Source organism: Pogona vitticeps, chromosome 6 (genome assembly GCF_051106095.1).
Source record: "Pogona vitticeps strain Pit_001003342236 chromosome 6, PviZW2.1, whole genome shotgun sequence".
NCBI classification, from domain to species: Eukaryota; Metazoa; Chordata; class Lepidosauria; order Squamata; family Agamidae; genus Pogona; species Pogona vitticeps.
Genome location: NC_135788.1, coordinates 110,512,240 through 110,526,918, shown reverse-complemented (window position 1 = coordinate 110,526,918; position 14,679 = coordinate 110,512,240). Strand labels below are relative to the sequence as shown.

The following is a 14,679-nucleotide window of genomic DNA, read 5'->3' as shown; positions in this document are numbered from 1 at the left end:
ACTCCCATTATGTCTCACCATTGGCTACTGTGACTAGGACTCATGGGAGCCAAAGTACATCAATATTTTAAGGTCACTCCTATCAGCCCAGTTAACAAACCAGATGAAGAGGATTAGGAATATACAGATGATCAAATGCAAAAAATTTAATGTGAACCCAAATTAGCTGTGTTGACCATTGTGAAGCATCCCCTAGATCGGCAAATGCGCTATGTCTCATGTTTGAAAATAACAAAAGATGGAGGACATCAGATATTTCAAAAAAAAAAAGTTGGGATTTCTCTATTTGCTTTAAATATAAACAGTCTGCATCTTCAAGTTAAAACAGAGGTTTTAAAAAAGCAAGAAACATCCTCAAGAAATAAAAGCAGCTGTTGACAGGTTTTATTAAAACAGGTATATTGTGTATGTTTGATAACTTATGCATTTTGCAGTCAAAGCTTGTAAGTGCATATAGGCAACATTTACGAAAGAGGAAAATAAATTATTACACAAGTAGACACTGCATTGATTTGTTTTTAAAAGGGTAATTTAGACAGTAGCAGCCAGATCAATTCCACCTCAGAAGAGCCATGATCAAGCCCTGCACAAGCACAGAGAAGGAATTTCCTTCAGGTTCCATCAGCAACAACAACATAGAATAGGTACAGCTGGTGTGTTTCCTGTTTTCTCACCCAGCCCTCTTGCCATCTGAGAGATGCCAGTTTTTATACTTTAAAGAGCCACCTGAGATTCTGAGATCAGCAGCTGACCATAATGTCATCCCCAAATATGTTGTGAAACCTTTTGGCTGTCTTATCTTCTCTCTAGTTGAAGGCCTGGAGTTTGCTTTAACATGGAATAGGCTGTACTTGTATTTCTCACTGAGATCTGTCTGTTGGGTGTTCAACTGTAGAGCCATGTCTACAAAGCAAACCCAAAGGCAGTGTGGCAGGGAGGGAATATTAGTACAGAATAGTAGTAATAGTACTGCCTATTGCTAGAGCAGACTTGAATGCCTCATACAGTCTACTTAATGTATAAGGCATTAAAGTCAAACTTGGGGGTAGGTGAAAGACCTGATGAGGGTGGCTTGGTTTAAAAATAAAAAGCGAGTAGTTTGCTTAAAATTAGCTATTCTTCAGAAGCATATTCCAAATCTACAAGTTCCATGATGAAAAGCTAACTCCTGCTCCAACAAGTTGTCCTAAAAATAAATAAAATAAATAATTTGGAAAAGGACCTCGTTGCCACCATTCTGGATTGGGTACCACTGAATGCTCCTCTCTTTCAAACGCTTCTTCAGTCTGGCAGAAAGCAGCCAGAGCTTTTTGCCAACAGCTTTGAAAGCTGGTTGTCTTCAGGTGTGTTTTGGATCACCAGCTTCAGGCACGCAAGCAGCGGACACTCTCAGAACGACCGACGTGCTGCAGGAATTTACTAGCTTGCATTCTGAGCCTGGCGCCAGGAACACGCAGCTATCCTCTTTTCCTTGGGGTATAAAAGTGACATGCCTTCACGTTTCCTTTCCATCACGTGGATTAAAAGCCATGAATTCTTTGTCAAGACCTTCCTTGGCTGCAATCAAAACAGATAATATGTTATTGGGGGGGTGAGCGGGGGAGAGAACTACAGAAAATCAAGGCTTATTCTCTTTTGTCGGTTTGGGCTGACAGTGAATGCCTGAATGCCAAGCTTTCACTTGTGGGGAGACTGATCAAAACTTTCAGAAGAGCGTGCTGTTCAATCCTCCTGGGACTATGGGTATTGTGAATACAAATGGACTAGTGGCTTGAATGTCATTCATCCATGCTGAAAGCGAGCTTGTACCCTTGCATGAGGGTCCTGCCCTCCCTTACCTGGAAGTGGGCCTCACTGAACTCAGTGGGGCTGATGTCTGAGTAGATATCCAGAAACCTGCATGCTGCTGGATTTTGCTTCTCTACCAGGCTAAGAACTAATAAGAACTTGTGCCTCTCCTTTTACTTCTTTATTTCCTTTTCTCTCCCCAACCGCCTTTTCTTTTGTCTTTTTTTAGTGTGTGTTATAAATGCTATGAATAAATAAAATGAGAAGAATGGAGTAACACCTACCATGAATGTCGTCTCTGGTGGTTAATGACATGTGACCGCCTTGTGAATTTCTTCCCGCAGTAGGCACATTGGTGAGGTTTCTCCCCAGAGTGAATGAGGAGATGTTTGGTGAGGGTTGTGTTGCGGTTGAAGCTATTCCCACATTCTGGGCACTGGTAGGGCTTCTCGCCCGTGTGGATTCTTTCGTGCCTGATCAGGTCCCACTTCTTGCGGAACCGTCGGCCGCATTCCTTACACAGGTGCCGCTTTGCTTCCAGGTCGGTCAGGATGTTGCTGAGCCCTCGGTCTTGGATCACCCTCATGGACAGGCAGCCTTTCTGTGGCCTTCCCACCCTGCACTCGCTTGTCTGGGATCTCTTAAGGTCACCCCTAGGTAAAAGAGCCTCTCCCAGTCCTCCTCCTTCAGATAATCTTCTTTGCTCCTCAGCCTCTCCTTCATGAACATCCTTGGCCCCATTTCTACTTGAAAAGTTGCTTTCTGTTGGACAGAAAAACAGCCGCTGTATGCTCACCTGAAGAACCTTAATGTTGCATATAGAGAAAGTCTCAGATTCAACTGCATCAAAATTGTCATGGCCAGCACTAGTTATGCTGGCTGGGGGATTTTGAGAGTTATAGTGAGCACAGATTTCAGCATTCAGAGTGATTTATCTTTAATTGTGCATGGTTCTTAAAAACAATGCTTGCAGCCCTCAAGATAATTTCAAAACCGTACTGGCAATTTTACAGTAATCTCAGATTTAAACAGTCCCACGTTCTCAACTGAACTGTCAAACTCAAGTGCCCTCAAAGATGAACTGCTATTCTGATTCCTGATCCATAATTTTACCTAAATATGTCAATTTCATCAGAATTTAAAATAACACAAATTATGCCTCTATGAAACAATTCAAAACTGAAAAAAATCTTTTCTATAGCTGTGGCACAGTTTCTGATGTTAATCACTTATAGTTATTTTGAATAATCAAATTACTAACACTCTGTCAATTGGGAGATAATGGGAAGGACTAGAGGCCGGAGGTGTGGCATGAATTTGATGTTATAGAACAGATTGCCTATTGTCTTAATTAATGGTCTCAGGACTGTTTACTAATGTGGATGGAAGACAGAATGCCATTTGCAACATTTGGGATCTCAAGAGCCTGACATTCTTCTTTCTTGCTTAATGTTTCATACTGGCACAGATGTTCTCCCTTTGCAACGTCCTGCCTTCTTGCTCACCTTAAGCATTCAAGGGGCTGATTTTTCCAGGACAAGCCCCTTCTTTCAATCTCCTTACAAGAGAGAATCCTGTACAGGAATGAGATCCTATAACTGGGTTCCCAATACCTTGGTCAGTACCTATGCATCTCTTGGCACACCCCAATCTGCTGACGCTTCTTTTGTCAAAAACTGTTGCAGAGCAAGAAGGAAATCAGATGAACCCATTCAAAATCTAGAATTTGTAAGAGTTTTGGACTTAGAATCTCCAATCAGCAAATTTCCTAAGCTTTGCCTAAATTCTAGATATGGGTGAATAGGCTCTTGTATTCCAAGGACCTAATCCGGTTATTACACAGCCATTTTGAAGCACTGCTTTTGGTAACAGTTACGGTACCTTGCAAGCTGTTATCCTCTTGGTGAGCCTGTTTAACCTCCTTGTGTTGATGTCTCTGTATTCCTTCAGACACAGTCTGATCTACAACAGGGGAGTTTACAATCACCATTTCAATTGGCAAGGTTATCTGAAACAACAAAAACAGAGAGATGGGGTCAGGCCTCTTCAACCAGTTTGAGATAAGCACTAGTTACTCCTAGGATACAGCATCTCCTTTCCTACTGGAATCAATATCAGAGCCATAAACAAATCTATAAAGGTAAAAGGTAAAGGTTCCCCTTGACATTTAGTCCAGTCATGTTCAACTCTATGGCGTGGTGCTCATCCCCATTTCCAAGCCATAGAGCCAGCGTTTGTTTGTAGACAATTTCCGTGGTCACGTGGCCAGCGCTAGACACGGAATGCCATTACCTTCCCACCGAGGTTGTACCTATTCATCTACTTGCATTTTTAAATGCTTTTGAACTGCTAGGTTGGCAGGAGCTGGGACAAGTGACGGGAGCTCACTCCGCCATGTGAATCTGATCTTACGGCTGCTGGTCTTCTGACCTTGCAGCACAGAGGCTTCTGTGGTTTAACCCGCAGCGCCAGCATGTCCCAAACAAGCCTATAACAAGTGAAATTTTCAAATCACTCGAGGGCACAGGAAAACTGCATTTCAAAAGTAATGCAACAAACAGATGTAACTAGCAATAGTTCCTAGTTAATTTTAAAAGGTAGTTGTAAAAGCCATATTGTCCTTTTTACAAGCATTTCAAGAGGTATTTTTCAAACATTAGGCTATTTGTTTGCTCAATCCCAACACTGAAAAAAGAGAAAAAAGCAAGGAGCAACCCAACTAGTAACACAGTGAGCTACAGTCGTGCCCAGCTTTACGATTACCCCTTTAATGACGAATCCGCTTGATGGTGAGGTTTTTGCGATCGCAAAACAATGGTTTGAATGGGGTTTTTCCACTTTGTGTTGATTGGTTCCCTGCTTTGGGAACCAATTTTCACTTTACGACGATCCAAAATAGCTGATCGTCGGGTTTCGAAATGGCCACCAGCTGAAGAAAATGGCCCCTTGCTGTGCTTAGGGACAGATTCCTCCCTGCTCAGGCACCGAAAATGGCTGCCCCTATGGGGGATCTTTGCTGGACGGTGAGTTTTCAGCCCATTGGAATGCATTGAATGGTTTTCAATGCATTTCAATGGGCTTTTAAATTTCATTTTACGATGTTTTCGCTCTACAGCGATTTCGCTGGAACAAATTAACGTCGTAAAGTGAGGCACCACTGTATTTGTGTAGCACTGAATGGAGTAACAATGATGAACTACTGCTCAAATGCTGCAATGAGTAAAAGAGACACATCACTTTTAAAATGCACCTTTCCAAACTCTGATCATCATTGCTATGGTAACAGTATGGGCTGCTTAAAATAATACTGGGTGTGGAATCCGGCATCCAGAAAATGGTTGGAAAGTCCAGTATCGCAATCCAAGACCACAATATTCTTCCTTGTTTTGGCTCAAAATTTTCTCTAGAAAAAAATGACACTTCCCATCTGCAAATGCAAGACAGATTTCTATATCCCTAGGAAAGTCAATGACTGAAATGTTCCTCACCTGTTGTGCCCACTTCTCAGCCTCCTGCTGCTCCAGGAATTCCTCTGCCAGGGCTACAGCCCGATCGCAGGTCTCAGGTCCACGTTCCCTAATCCAGTCTTGCATTTCCTGGGGCAAGATGAAAAGGAACTGCTCTAAGATGAGCAGGTCCAAGATCTGCTCCTTGGTCTGGCTCTCAGGCCTCAACCACCGACGACAAAGCTCCTGGAGCTGCTGGTGGGTCCCTCGTGGCCCCTCAGCGTCCTGGTAACAGAAATGCCGAAAACCTTGGCGATGTGTCTCAGTAGCAATGTAGCTGTCTAGCCTCACGATGGCCACTTTCACCTTTCCATAGTCACCCTTGTCTTTTGCATCCAGGCTAAAACAGGCCTGCTGAGCTTGTCCGCTGAGAACAGGCATAAGCCGTGTCACCCATTCTTGTCGAGGCCACTGAGAAGCATTGGCCATCTGCTCAAAGGTGGCCAAATAGGTCTCAGTGTTGGCCCCTTGAGTCAGAGGAGGCAACTGCAGACTGTCCCAAACTGGTGTGTTCATAGGAGTTGGTACCACCTCTAACACCCTCGGCCACTGGCAATCCCAGATCTGTGGTGGTGGTGGTGGTTCTTCTAAGAGTTCCTGCTTCACTTTCGGCACCGATCCCCCCTTGGCTAAGGCCTCCGTCATCCCAGACTGGATTATGTTGGGACATTTTCCATCTTCTCCCCTTGTGCTGCTGTCCCCTTGGTGCTGAGCCTCCAGTTTCACACGACTCTGCACTGGGAGGCCTGGCTCTACCATTTCTCCTGGAGAGGCCGCCATTTTGTTTGTGAAGAGGTCTGCGGCCATTTTGTTTCTCAAGGGATAGCAAAAGCAGCAGCTTCCTCTTGAGCTGCTTTCTCTCACACAGAAGGGAAATGCTGTGGTGAGAAAAATATTCTGTGGTAAGGTATGTCTTTGTGAGAAAAATGGAACACTGTTCCCTCCCCCATCCTTCAATGGGTGTTCCAAAAGCTTGGTGCCCAGACATCTTTTAAAAGGCTCCTAGCCCCTCTAACACCATGGCAGGCCAACGTGTCCCTCCAGATGTTTTTGGCATGCAATTCTCATCAGCATCTCCAGTAGTGAGAAACTGTAAGAGTTGCAGTCAGACAACACCTGGAAAGCCATAAGATGTCCCTTCCATTCTGTGATGAAGGGAAATCCATCATTTTCAGTGTGAAGACACAACAATGTCTGTTAAAAAGCACTTGTGAAAGTCAGGTAGTAAAATGGGCTCATCTCCAAGTCAGAATTTCTTGGCCTCTGGTGCAGATGCAACCATGAATGTGCTAATATATCAGGTACCTTGGCAACGGTTGATGAGAATATTTTAATGAAATGACAGCCAGACAGAAGAAGCAGGCATAAAGCTTGGGGCAATTTATTCTACTCTTTTGCTATGCAGCTTGTTGATTATTAAGTGTATTATATCTAGCAACATCCATGTACAGGGAGGTTTACAAAGAATGACAGGACTGTTCTCCGCTTTAAAGGATTTATAATTTGAAAACAAGAGAGTCAGAAAATTGCAGGGAAAGGTCAAAGGAGCTGAGGCAGCATTTAACAGGAGAAAAGGCTGTGCAGTTACTTTAAGGGGTTGTATTAAAAGCTTCATAGGAAACTGCGATTCAAAGGAAGACACTAGCAGGACAGAGGTGAAATTACAAACATCAGGAATAGCGAAGAAGAAATGGGAGATGCATTAGCTCTAAAGACAGCCAAAAAGCAAAAGCGCACTGGAGATAAGCAAAGTCACTTTATTGTTATTATGTGTCAGTGGGTTACTTCGGAATTATATTTACAACTATAAATTAATGACCTCCAAAAGGTCCTACTCAAGTCTTGCAAGCTGAAGACCATGGCTTCCTTTACTAAGGCAACCCACTTGATGTTACACCCTCCTCTTTCCCTCCTGCATTCAAAATTTCCAAGCACTGTATGTGTCGGTGAAATTGCAGCCCTATACACCAGTTTGACTAAAGGCTGCACCAAGGTAATAGAAAATACCCAAACTCTAATCAATTAAAAAACAATGCTAAACAAGATTAGCATTATTGAACCATCTGCATTCTTGGATATGCTGCTGGAAGAAAAGGGAAACTCTTAGAGGTTCTTTCTCACCGCGGACTTTGGAGTTTAACAGGCATCATGCAAAAGAAGCTAATGCCATAGGCAACTTCAGAGGCCACGTTTTTCCCCTTAGGTTAGCCCTTCCTGAAATTAATATAATACATGTTACAGTGACTAGTAGTAGGAGAGGCCACGGACGGAGGCAGGGCTGGAAAAGGAAATGAGGAGACAAAGTGTAACCAGCTCAACAGGGAAAATGGGCCTCGTTGGTTCAACTTTTCCTTGTGATAAACCGGCCAGCTGGAAGGCCGATGGGCTTTTCTGCTCGGGAAAGGGAGGAGTCCCATAAACAGGTATTCCTTCCGACCCGAACTCCCCCCTTTTAAGGCAATAGTAGGACCCTTGTTGTCTCACCTTTCTCGGAAGCAGGGCAGGCCTGTGATCTCCGCGTGCGGCAACACAGCCCAGGAGGAATGGACTGTACCACTTCACCCTGTGCGTGAGGGGGGAAGCCCCTCGTCCCGTGCTTCCCAACCTCTGCGGGACAACTTTCCTGCAAGCAGAAGCCTAGCGCAACACTGAGCGCGGGGGGGACTTTTCTCCTCGAGGCGCTCGTTTTCGGCTTGCGGGGTGGGTGGATGGGGGGTTCTCAATAGGGTTGGATGATTAACAATGGCACCTTCCGACTGGGAAGTCTTCTATAGTGGGACCGCGTCAGGACCGCTCCATTCATACCGCCACGGAACGGATCCGTGTTAAACGACGTGTGAATATTATAATATTATAGACCACCGAAGTCGGGGAAGAAGTGCGTGCGAGGGGCAATGCGCGCAGCAGAGCAACTCTGAGGGGTCCCCAGGAATTCAAAGGCACCTCAGGCGAATGCTCTCGAGCTAGGTGTGGGGTGACCCTCCTAATTTAGGGTGATCCTAAGCAGTGGAGAAAGCAGCAGTTTCGCTTCCTTGTGGTTTCCTGACACCCCCAACACACACACACCCGTTGTAGCTGGAACTCACCCTCTGGCCCTGGGAAGCTACTCCTTTGCTGGAGGGAGGAAAAATCAGCCCCCAAACCATTTCCCCCTCTTTGGGGAGAACGGGGGGGGGGAACGTAGACCCCCCTTTGCACCCTTCCCTTGCATATTTCAGTGCTTTTCTAGGAAGACGGCTGGGTTTTTTTTTTATTTAAAAAGCCCTTTGATTATTTAAGATGTTTTCCAATATTTACTGATACATTCTCCGGGCTGGTAGTAAACTGCAACAAAATCAACAGAAAATCGTCGTTGTTGTTTAGTCATTTAGTCGTGTCCAACTCTTCGTGACCCCATGGACCAGAGCACGCCAGGCCCTCCTGTCTCCCACTGTCTCCCAGAGTTGGGTCAAATTCATGTTGGTCGCTTTGATGACACTGTCCATCCATCTCGTCCTCTGTCGTCCCCTTCTTCCTCTTGCCTTCACACTTTCCCAACATCAGAGTCTTTTCCAGGGAGTCTTCTCTTCTCAGGAGATGGCCAAAGTATTCAGGATCCTCAGCTTCAGGATCTGTCCTTCCAGTGAGCACTCTCAGGCAGAGAATCACACTACATCTTAAAGTATATATATGTATCTTATACAGTGGGGTCTCTACTTAAGAACGTCTCTACTTAAGAACAATCCAACTTAAGAACAGCTCCATTTGCTAAATGTTGCTTCTACTTGAGAACAGAAATCCAAGATAAGAACAGGAAAAAAAACTTTCCTGCTCTTTTTTTAACCTTAGGTCATCTTAGGTTAAAAAAAAAATTCTCCCCCTAGTGGTAGAGTACGTATTAACCAGCTTTGCATTAGTTCCTATGGGAACTAATGCTTCAATGTACGAACACACCTCTACATAACAAAAAAACAGCCAGAACGGATTAATTGGTTTTCAGTCCATTCCTATGGGAAATTTTGCTTCAACTTAAGAACGTTTCAACTTAAGAACACCATTCCAAAATGGATTAAGTTCTTAAGTAGAGGTTACACTGTAGTTTCTATGGACGGAAAAGAGCAGATACGGATTAAATGGTTTTCAATGCGTTCCTATGGGAAATGCAGATTCAACATAAGAACTTTTCAACTTGAGAACCACCTTCCAATACGGATTAAGTTCTTAAGTAGAGACCCCACTGTATGGATTTTTGTTGTAGCATAACCTTTCATATACAAAAGTAGCCTTTGTCATGATGGCAAGGGATTGTCATAATGGATTTCTTGGTGTGTGTTTTTTTCAAGTGCTACAAGACTTTGCTCCTGGTGTTGCTGTCTGTAGATTCCGTGAAGCTCTAATTCCAACAGAGTAATTTTATCCTTCCACTAAGAATGCTCATTCTAAGTACATTTGATATCAGACGAAAATATTGTTAACTGTTTTATGTTGAAGCTGACATCTAATCAAGTGTATTGCCAACTTTGACTGGCAGCAGTCTTTAAAACTTCAGGGTGTATTCCCTCCCAACTCAACCTGGAACTTCCTGGTATTCCATGGTGGTGGTATTCCATCTGGGCCTCCCCCTGCGATGTGTTCAGATCGATATGGTGGAATTTCATAGGTGGAGGCAGTTGCCATTCCCCAAGGTGTCCAAATAACCCCGCCACATCACAGACAGATGGCAATTTTGCATTTAACTCTTGAAGGCACAGGAGATTTGTTATGAACAAGATCTATACATTCTCCTCTTTCTTGCTTCATGCCCCCCCCCATCACTTGACAACCTGAAGTTTGGGGTCATTATAACAGCAGATGGAATAGATCCCATGTTGTCCGCCTTATAATATAAGAGGATATAAACTTTTACCACTCAATATCCTTGGCATCATTTAAATTTCTCCTAGGGTTGCTGGGTGGAATTGTGGGAAAATAAAATGGCAGCTAGGCCTAGTCAACTGCTCCTGCTTGGAAATAAAGATCACGTGGGAGGAAGGGAAGCAAGGGGAAGTTGATGCCAGTTTGATAGCATTTTGTTGTGACTCCATCCTAAGGAAGTATTTAAGACTGGCTGGCTGGCTCAGTGAGTGAATCATCTGGCCGTGGAGCCAGAGGTTGGGAGTTCAATCCCCCCACTGTGCCTCCAGGGGGAAGAGCCAGCCCGCCTGGCTTTGGGCAAGGTGCACAGTCCCAGGGCACCCCCCCCCAGAAGAAGGGAATACACCTGTAATATACCACTTCTAAGTACTCTTTACCTGGGAAACCTTGGAAAGGGTCGCTATAAGTCAGAAGTGGCTTGATGGCTTGTGAGTGTGTGCGCACACACACACACACACAAGTACTGTACAGAGAATTCTGTGTTGTGTTCAGAGGCGTGCACTAGAGCTGTTTTAGCAGATAAAGTGGTATTAAACTGATATAGTTTGTCATTGTAGATTATGATGCATATACTTGAACACACCACTTTAAGTCATGTGCAGCTTTTAAATATAGCAAACCACCTCTGGATCAGTATGAGTGTTTCTCTTAAGCCACACTAATGTTCCACAAATGCTCCATTTGACCCAACTCCTGGAGGCAGTAGAAGACAGGAGGGCCTGGCGTTCTCTGGTCCATGGGGTCACGAAGAGTCGGACACGACTAAATGACTAAACAACAACAACAACAGTGTTCCAACCCATGATAAACAGTGACTTATAGAAAGGACTCAATCAAGACAGAGAAATTTGAATCTATTTGATGCATCATGTTTATTTGCTTTTTAAAATCTCACATTTATGGCTTACATTTCATTTCACATACACTTTACCCATTTCCTTCCACACTACCAAGTGCTAAAGGGCCAAAATATTACAAATATAATGATTCCTATTTTTAGCCCTTTAATGCCTGATTTGTAATAAATAAGTACATCTGAGATCTGACTGAGGTGGAGCAGGACTATGACATGAAGAAAAGAGGAGGATGAACCCTTCTTCCCTTCTGTGGGATGATCAAAATTGAGGAGCACAATACCTGCTTTTTGGGAGGGAATGGGATAAAAGGTTCCAAGATTCAACATAAAATGTTTTTAGAGGTCACAGAGTATGATATCCACACCTGCTTTTTTATGTCTTTTTTTTTTACTGCATGCATGGAATTTAATTTTTTCAAGAGTGCCTGCCCATATACATACATACATACATAGAAGTAAATCCAGTTGAACTCAATAATCTTATTTCTAAGTAAACAGGTGTAAGGTTGACAAAACACATGAATTTATTCTGTATTTGATGGAATACAGTACCAAGGCATGTATCAAGTGATTTGAACAAGTAACAGGGGTCACAAGGAAATGGGTGTTTCCTCTTCTTTTTCTTTAAAAGAAACATGTACATGAAGACTGTGTTTGATACTACTTCCTGTTTTTCCTTGGTTAGAGTAATGTCTATCTGATTAGACTTCCATCCATGCGTAGAAGCCTCTCTTAGGGGCTTCAGTAATAAAGTTTAGTGATTTTCCTCCAGCACTATCTCTAAATTAATTTCTTAGATAACAAAAACTAAGGTTCCTTTATGGCTTATTTCCAGTCTCCAAAGATCGTCATTCCTTTTTCATACTCACAAGGTTAGAAAGAAGGCTGCTGTTCTCTGCTGGCTAATGCCAAACAATCCTAACAATATTAAATCTGGCCATTGATCTGTCAAGAACAGTGCAGTCAGCTCTGATTGGTAGCAAGTCCTAAGTATTCAAGAAAACATATTTCTTGCCTTGCAATCCTAGATTGTTTTTAGCTGCTGAGAAAAATAAATAGAGAAAATGTCAACAGGCAAAGCATGAATTTTACCACTGAGGATGTAAAGACCACATTCACAGATATTGTATAGGCACCTAACTGTAAAAGACGATGCAAATGAAGCAAACATATATGCTTGCCCTGATATAGTTTTTATTCACAATTTGGGCTATTTTAAGGATTCACATCCTATAGAAACACTCAAGAGATACTAAGGAGCTGAAATCAGCAATACACATGGACACACAAGTGGCATTACTCCTATATTTCAAGCGTAAGGAACTTTTGGAAGACCAAAAGCCATTTTTCACATTGGACAACTAGTCGAGATGGCAGATCTGGAAAGGACAGGGCCTAACGTAACATGAATTCCTTTCTCATGTTGCCAGTCTGTATTTATATTTATTTTTTTCTACTCCTCCATGTTATTTCTTAGCTATAATATTTTTACTTCATTTTTCTTCATCTTCCAAAATTCAGTATACTCTAATATATTGATTCTCAGCCTTTGCTATTTTACTTGCTGTCAATCACTCTGTTCAAGAACCTGAGTCCCACCATGATAGAAACAGAAAGGTAATTTTTCCCCCTGAGAAGCAATTTATATATTTATAGATATTATCATTTGCATATTTGAAGTTTAGGATATTGTTCATTTTCTCCTCTATGCGTAAATTGTAAGATGAGGGAGCAGGATTAGATGAAATGGTGAGGGTCCAAAATTACTGCTTAGCACATCAAACTGTCCCATATGGATAATTTAGTGCAGCTGGGTCAGAAGGATGTGGCACATCACACTTGCAGGAAGACGTGGAAGCTGAAGGACAATGAACTCCTAGCAGTTTCTGTGAAGATCCTGTGCCCCAACTGGAATACTTTTATGTTAGGTTTTCTATGTATGTTATTTTATCCTGTTTTATCACTCATGTAAGCCGCCCCGAGTAGACTTTGTCTAGAGGGGCGGGGTATAAATTCAATAAAAGTAAAGTAAAAAGTAAATGTTCCACCAGCAGTGGTAGGAGTCCCATACATTCTATATTCTGCTGTTGTAAAGTAGGATGTCCAAATCTGTAGAGGAAAGCTATACAGTATGTACATAGCATGATCTCTGGCTCCTTCTAGTGGCCAGTTCTTGTAATATCATAGAAATTTATGGTACAATATTTCTCTAGAAATGAGAATACATAGCATGGTCTCTGGCTTCCTCTAGTGGCCAGTTCTGTCTTTGAAATTATACATTTCTAGGATTTTTCTTTTAATATTTTTAGACCGGATAAGTGAATCTGTGGATATTGATCCTGTGGATATGGTGATCCTACCGTACAACAAAGAATCATGGGAATTGCAGTGTAGCAAAATTTGGGGAGGGTGCACTTTCACCAGCAAGCTGGCATGGACTCATTGTAATTCATCACTGCAGTATATCCTGGTGTACCACAAGTCAACTAGTCTCTGAACTGCAATACGGGTAGAAATCTTTCCCATGGCAGGACTGAAAATGTACTTATTTATTTCATTTCTCTAGGACCAGCTTGATATCCCCTTGGTCATGTCCACAAGAAAATGCTGAGCCAGATAAATTATTTATCTGTTGGAACCAGCAAGATGATCTCACCTTGTTACGAGATCAAGTGAGGTGGCCATCTTAGGCTTTTGGCATCATTAAACAGCAGGACATTTGCAGCTTTGGATTTTCTGAATACAGTACACTGTTTAACCTCAGATCCTTTGTTGTGCAAAGAATGGCATTGGGAATTGCAGCAGCAATCATTAAATGTTCCATAATTTTGGAGTTGAGGTATTAAAAAACAGACTGGAAAAGTTACTTTTGTACTACATCTCCCTGACTCCTCTACCAAGCATGGCCATTGGGGGATTTTGGGGGTTGTCGTTCAAAAAAGCTGTTTCCCAGTTCTTTTAAAAATAATAATGTATGATCAGGTGAAAAGGAATCCCATGATGAAGAACCTGTGGTTCTAGAAAGTGCAGTGAAAGCTGCTCTGAAAGCACAAGGAAAAAAATAAATCACTAGGGTTAGACAGAATACCAAGAGGCCTGTTTCAAACCACAGAGACTGAATTTGTCAAAATCCAGACAAGAAGGCAAGAATCTCTGGAAAAAATAATACTAGGAAAGGTTGTAAGCAGCAGGAAAAGAAAAAGACCAAATACAAGATGGATTGACTCCCTAGGATGCCATGGACTTGAGTTTATAAGAGCTGAGCAGTTGAAGACAGGACATTTTGCAGATTTCTTATTCATAGGGTTACTATACGTTGGAGGCAACATGATGGCCCAGAACAAAAGGTTATCCTTTCATCCTCACAGCAACATGGTCCTCCTTCATGTTTTCATCTTCACAACAGCCCTGTGAGGTAGGTTAGGCTGAGAAGAAGTAACTGAGTGAGGGTCGAACCTGGGAAGAGACCCAGTGGGGGTTCTAGCCCACTCTTCTAACCACTGTCCCATGCCAACACTTTATTTCTTAAAAGAGTCCTATCTTAGAAGCATTTCTGCCTCTTCTGTTACCAAAAAGATGCTTTTGTTCTGCCCAGCTCTATACAGTAGGACCTCCATTATCTGCAGGAGGTAGATT

The 14,679-nt window shown here is 42.7% G+C and overlaps 1 protein-coding gene and 1 long non-coding RNA gene across 2 annotated transcripts; one reads left to right on the top strand and one right to left on the bottom strand.

Moving 5' to 3' along the window:
• Positions 1-369: 369 nt before the first annotated feature.
• On the bottom strand, positions 370-7,911 carry LOC110081850 (uncharacterized). The gene is made up of 5 exons (XM_020798922.3): positions 7,779-7,911; positions 5,277-6,172; positions 3,670-3,796; positions 2,073-2,550; positions 370-1,557 (listed from the first exon to the last, which is right to left on the bottom strand). The coding sequence occupies exons 2-5, from the start codon at positions 6,099-6,101 to the stop codon at positions 1,542-1,544; spliced, it is 1,446 nt and encodes a 481-aa protein (XP_020654581.2). The 5' UTR covers positions 6,102-6,172; positions 7,779-7,911; the 3' UTR covers positions 370-1,541.
• Positions 7,544-14,109, top strand: LOC144583398 (uncharacterized). The gene is made up of 2 exons (XR_013537155.1): positions 7,544-7,717; positions 13,610-14,109. It is a non-coding gene; the product is annotated as an uncharacterized LOC144583398 (long non-coding RNA).
• Positions 14,110-14,679: the final 570 nt, after the last annotated feature.

Excerpts from the sequence above, each read along its gene's own strand:
- LOC110081850 (XM_020798922.3), bottom strand. The coding sequence starts at position 6,101 with ATGGCCGCAGACCTCTTCACAAACAAAATGGCGGCCTCTCCAGGAGAA. Across the intron at positions 3,797-5,276 it reads CTGAGAAGTGGGCACAACAG|ATAACCTTGCCAATTGAAAT; the intron begins GTGAGGAACATT and ends TTGTTGTTTCAG. Across the intron at positions 2,551-3,669 it reads AGAGGATAACAGCTTGCAAG|AAAGCAACTTTTCAAGTAGA; the intron begins GTACCGTAACTG and ends TCTGTCCAACAG.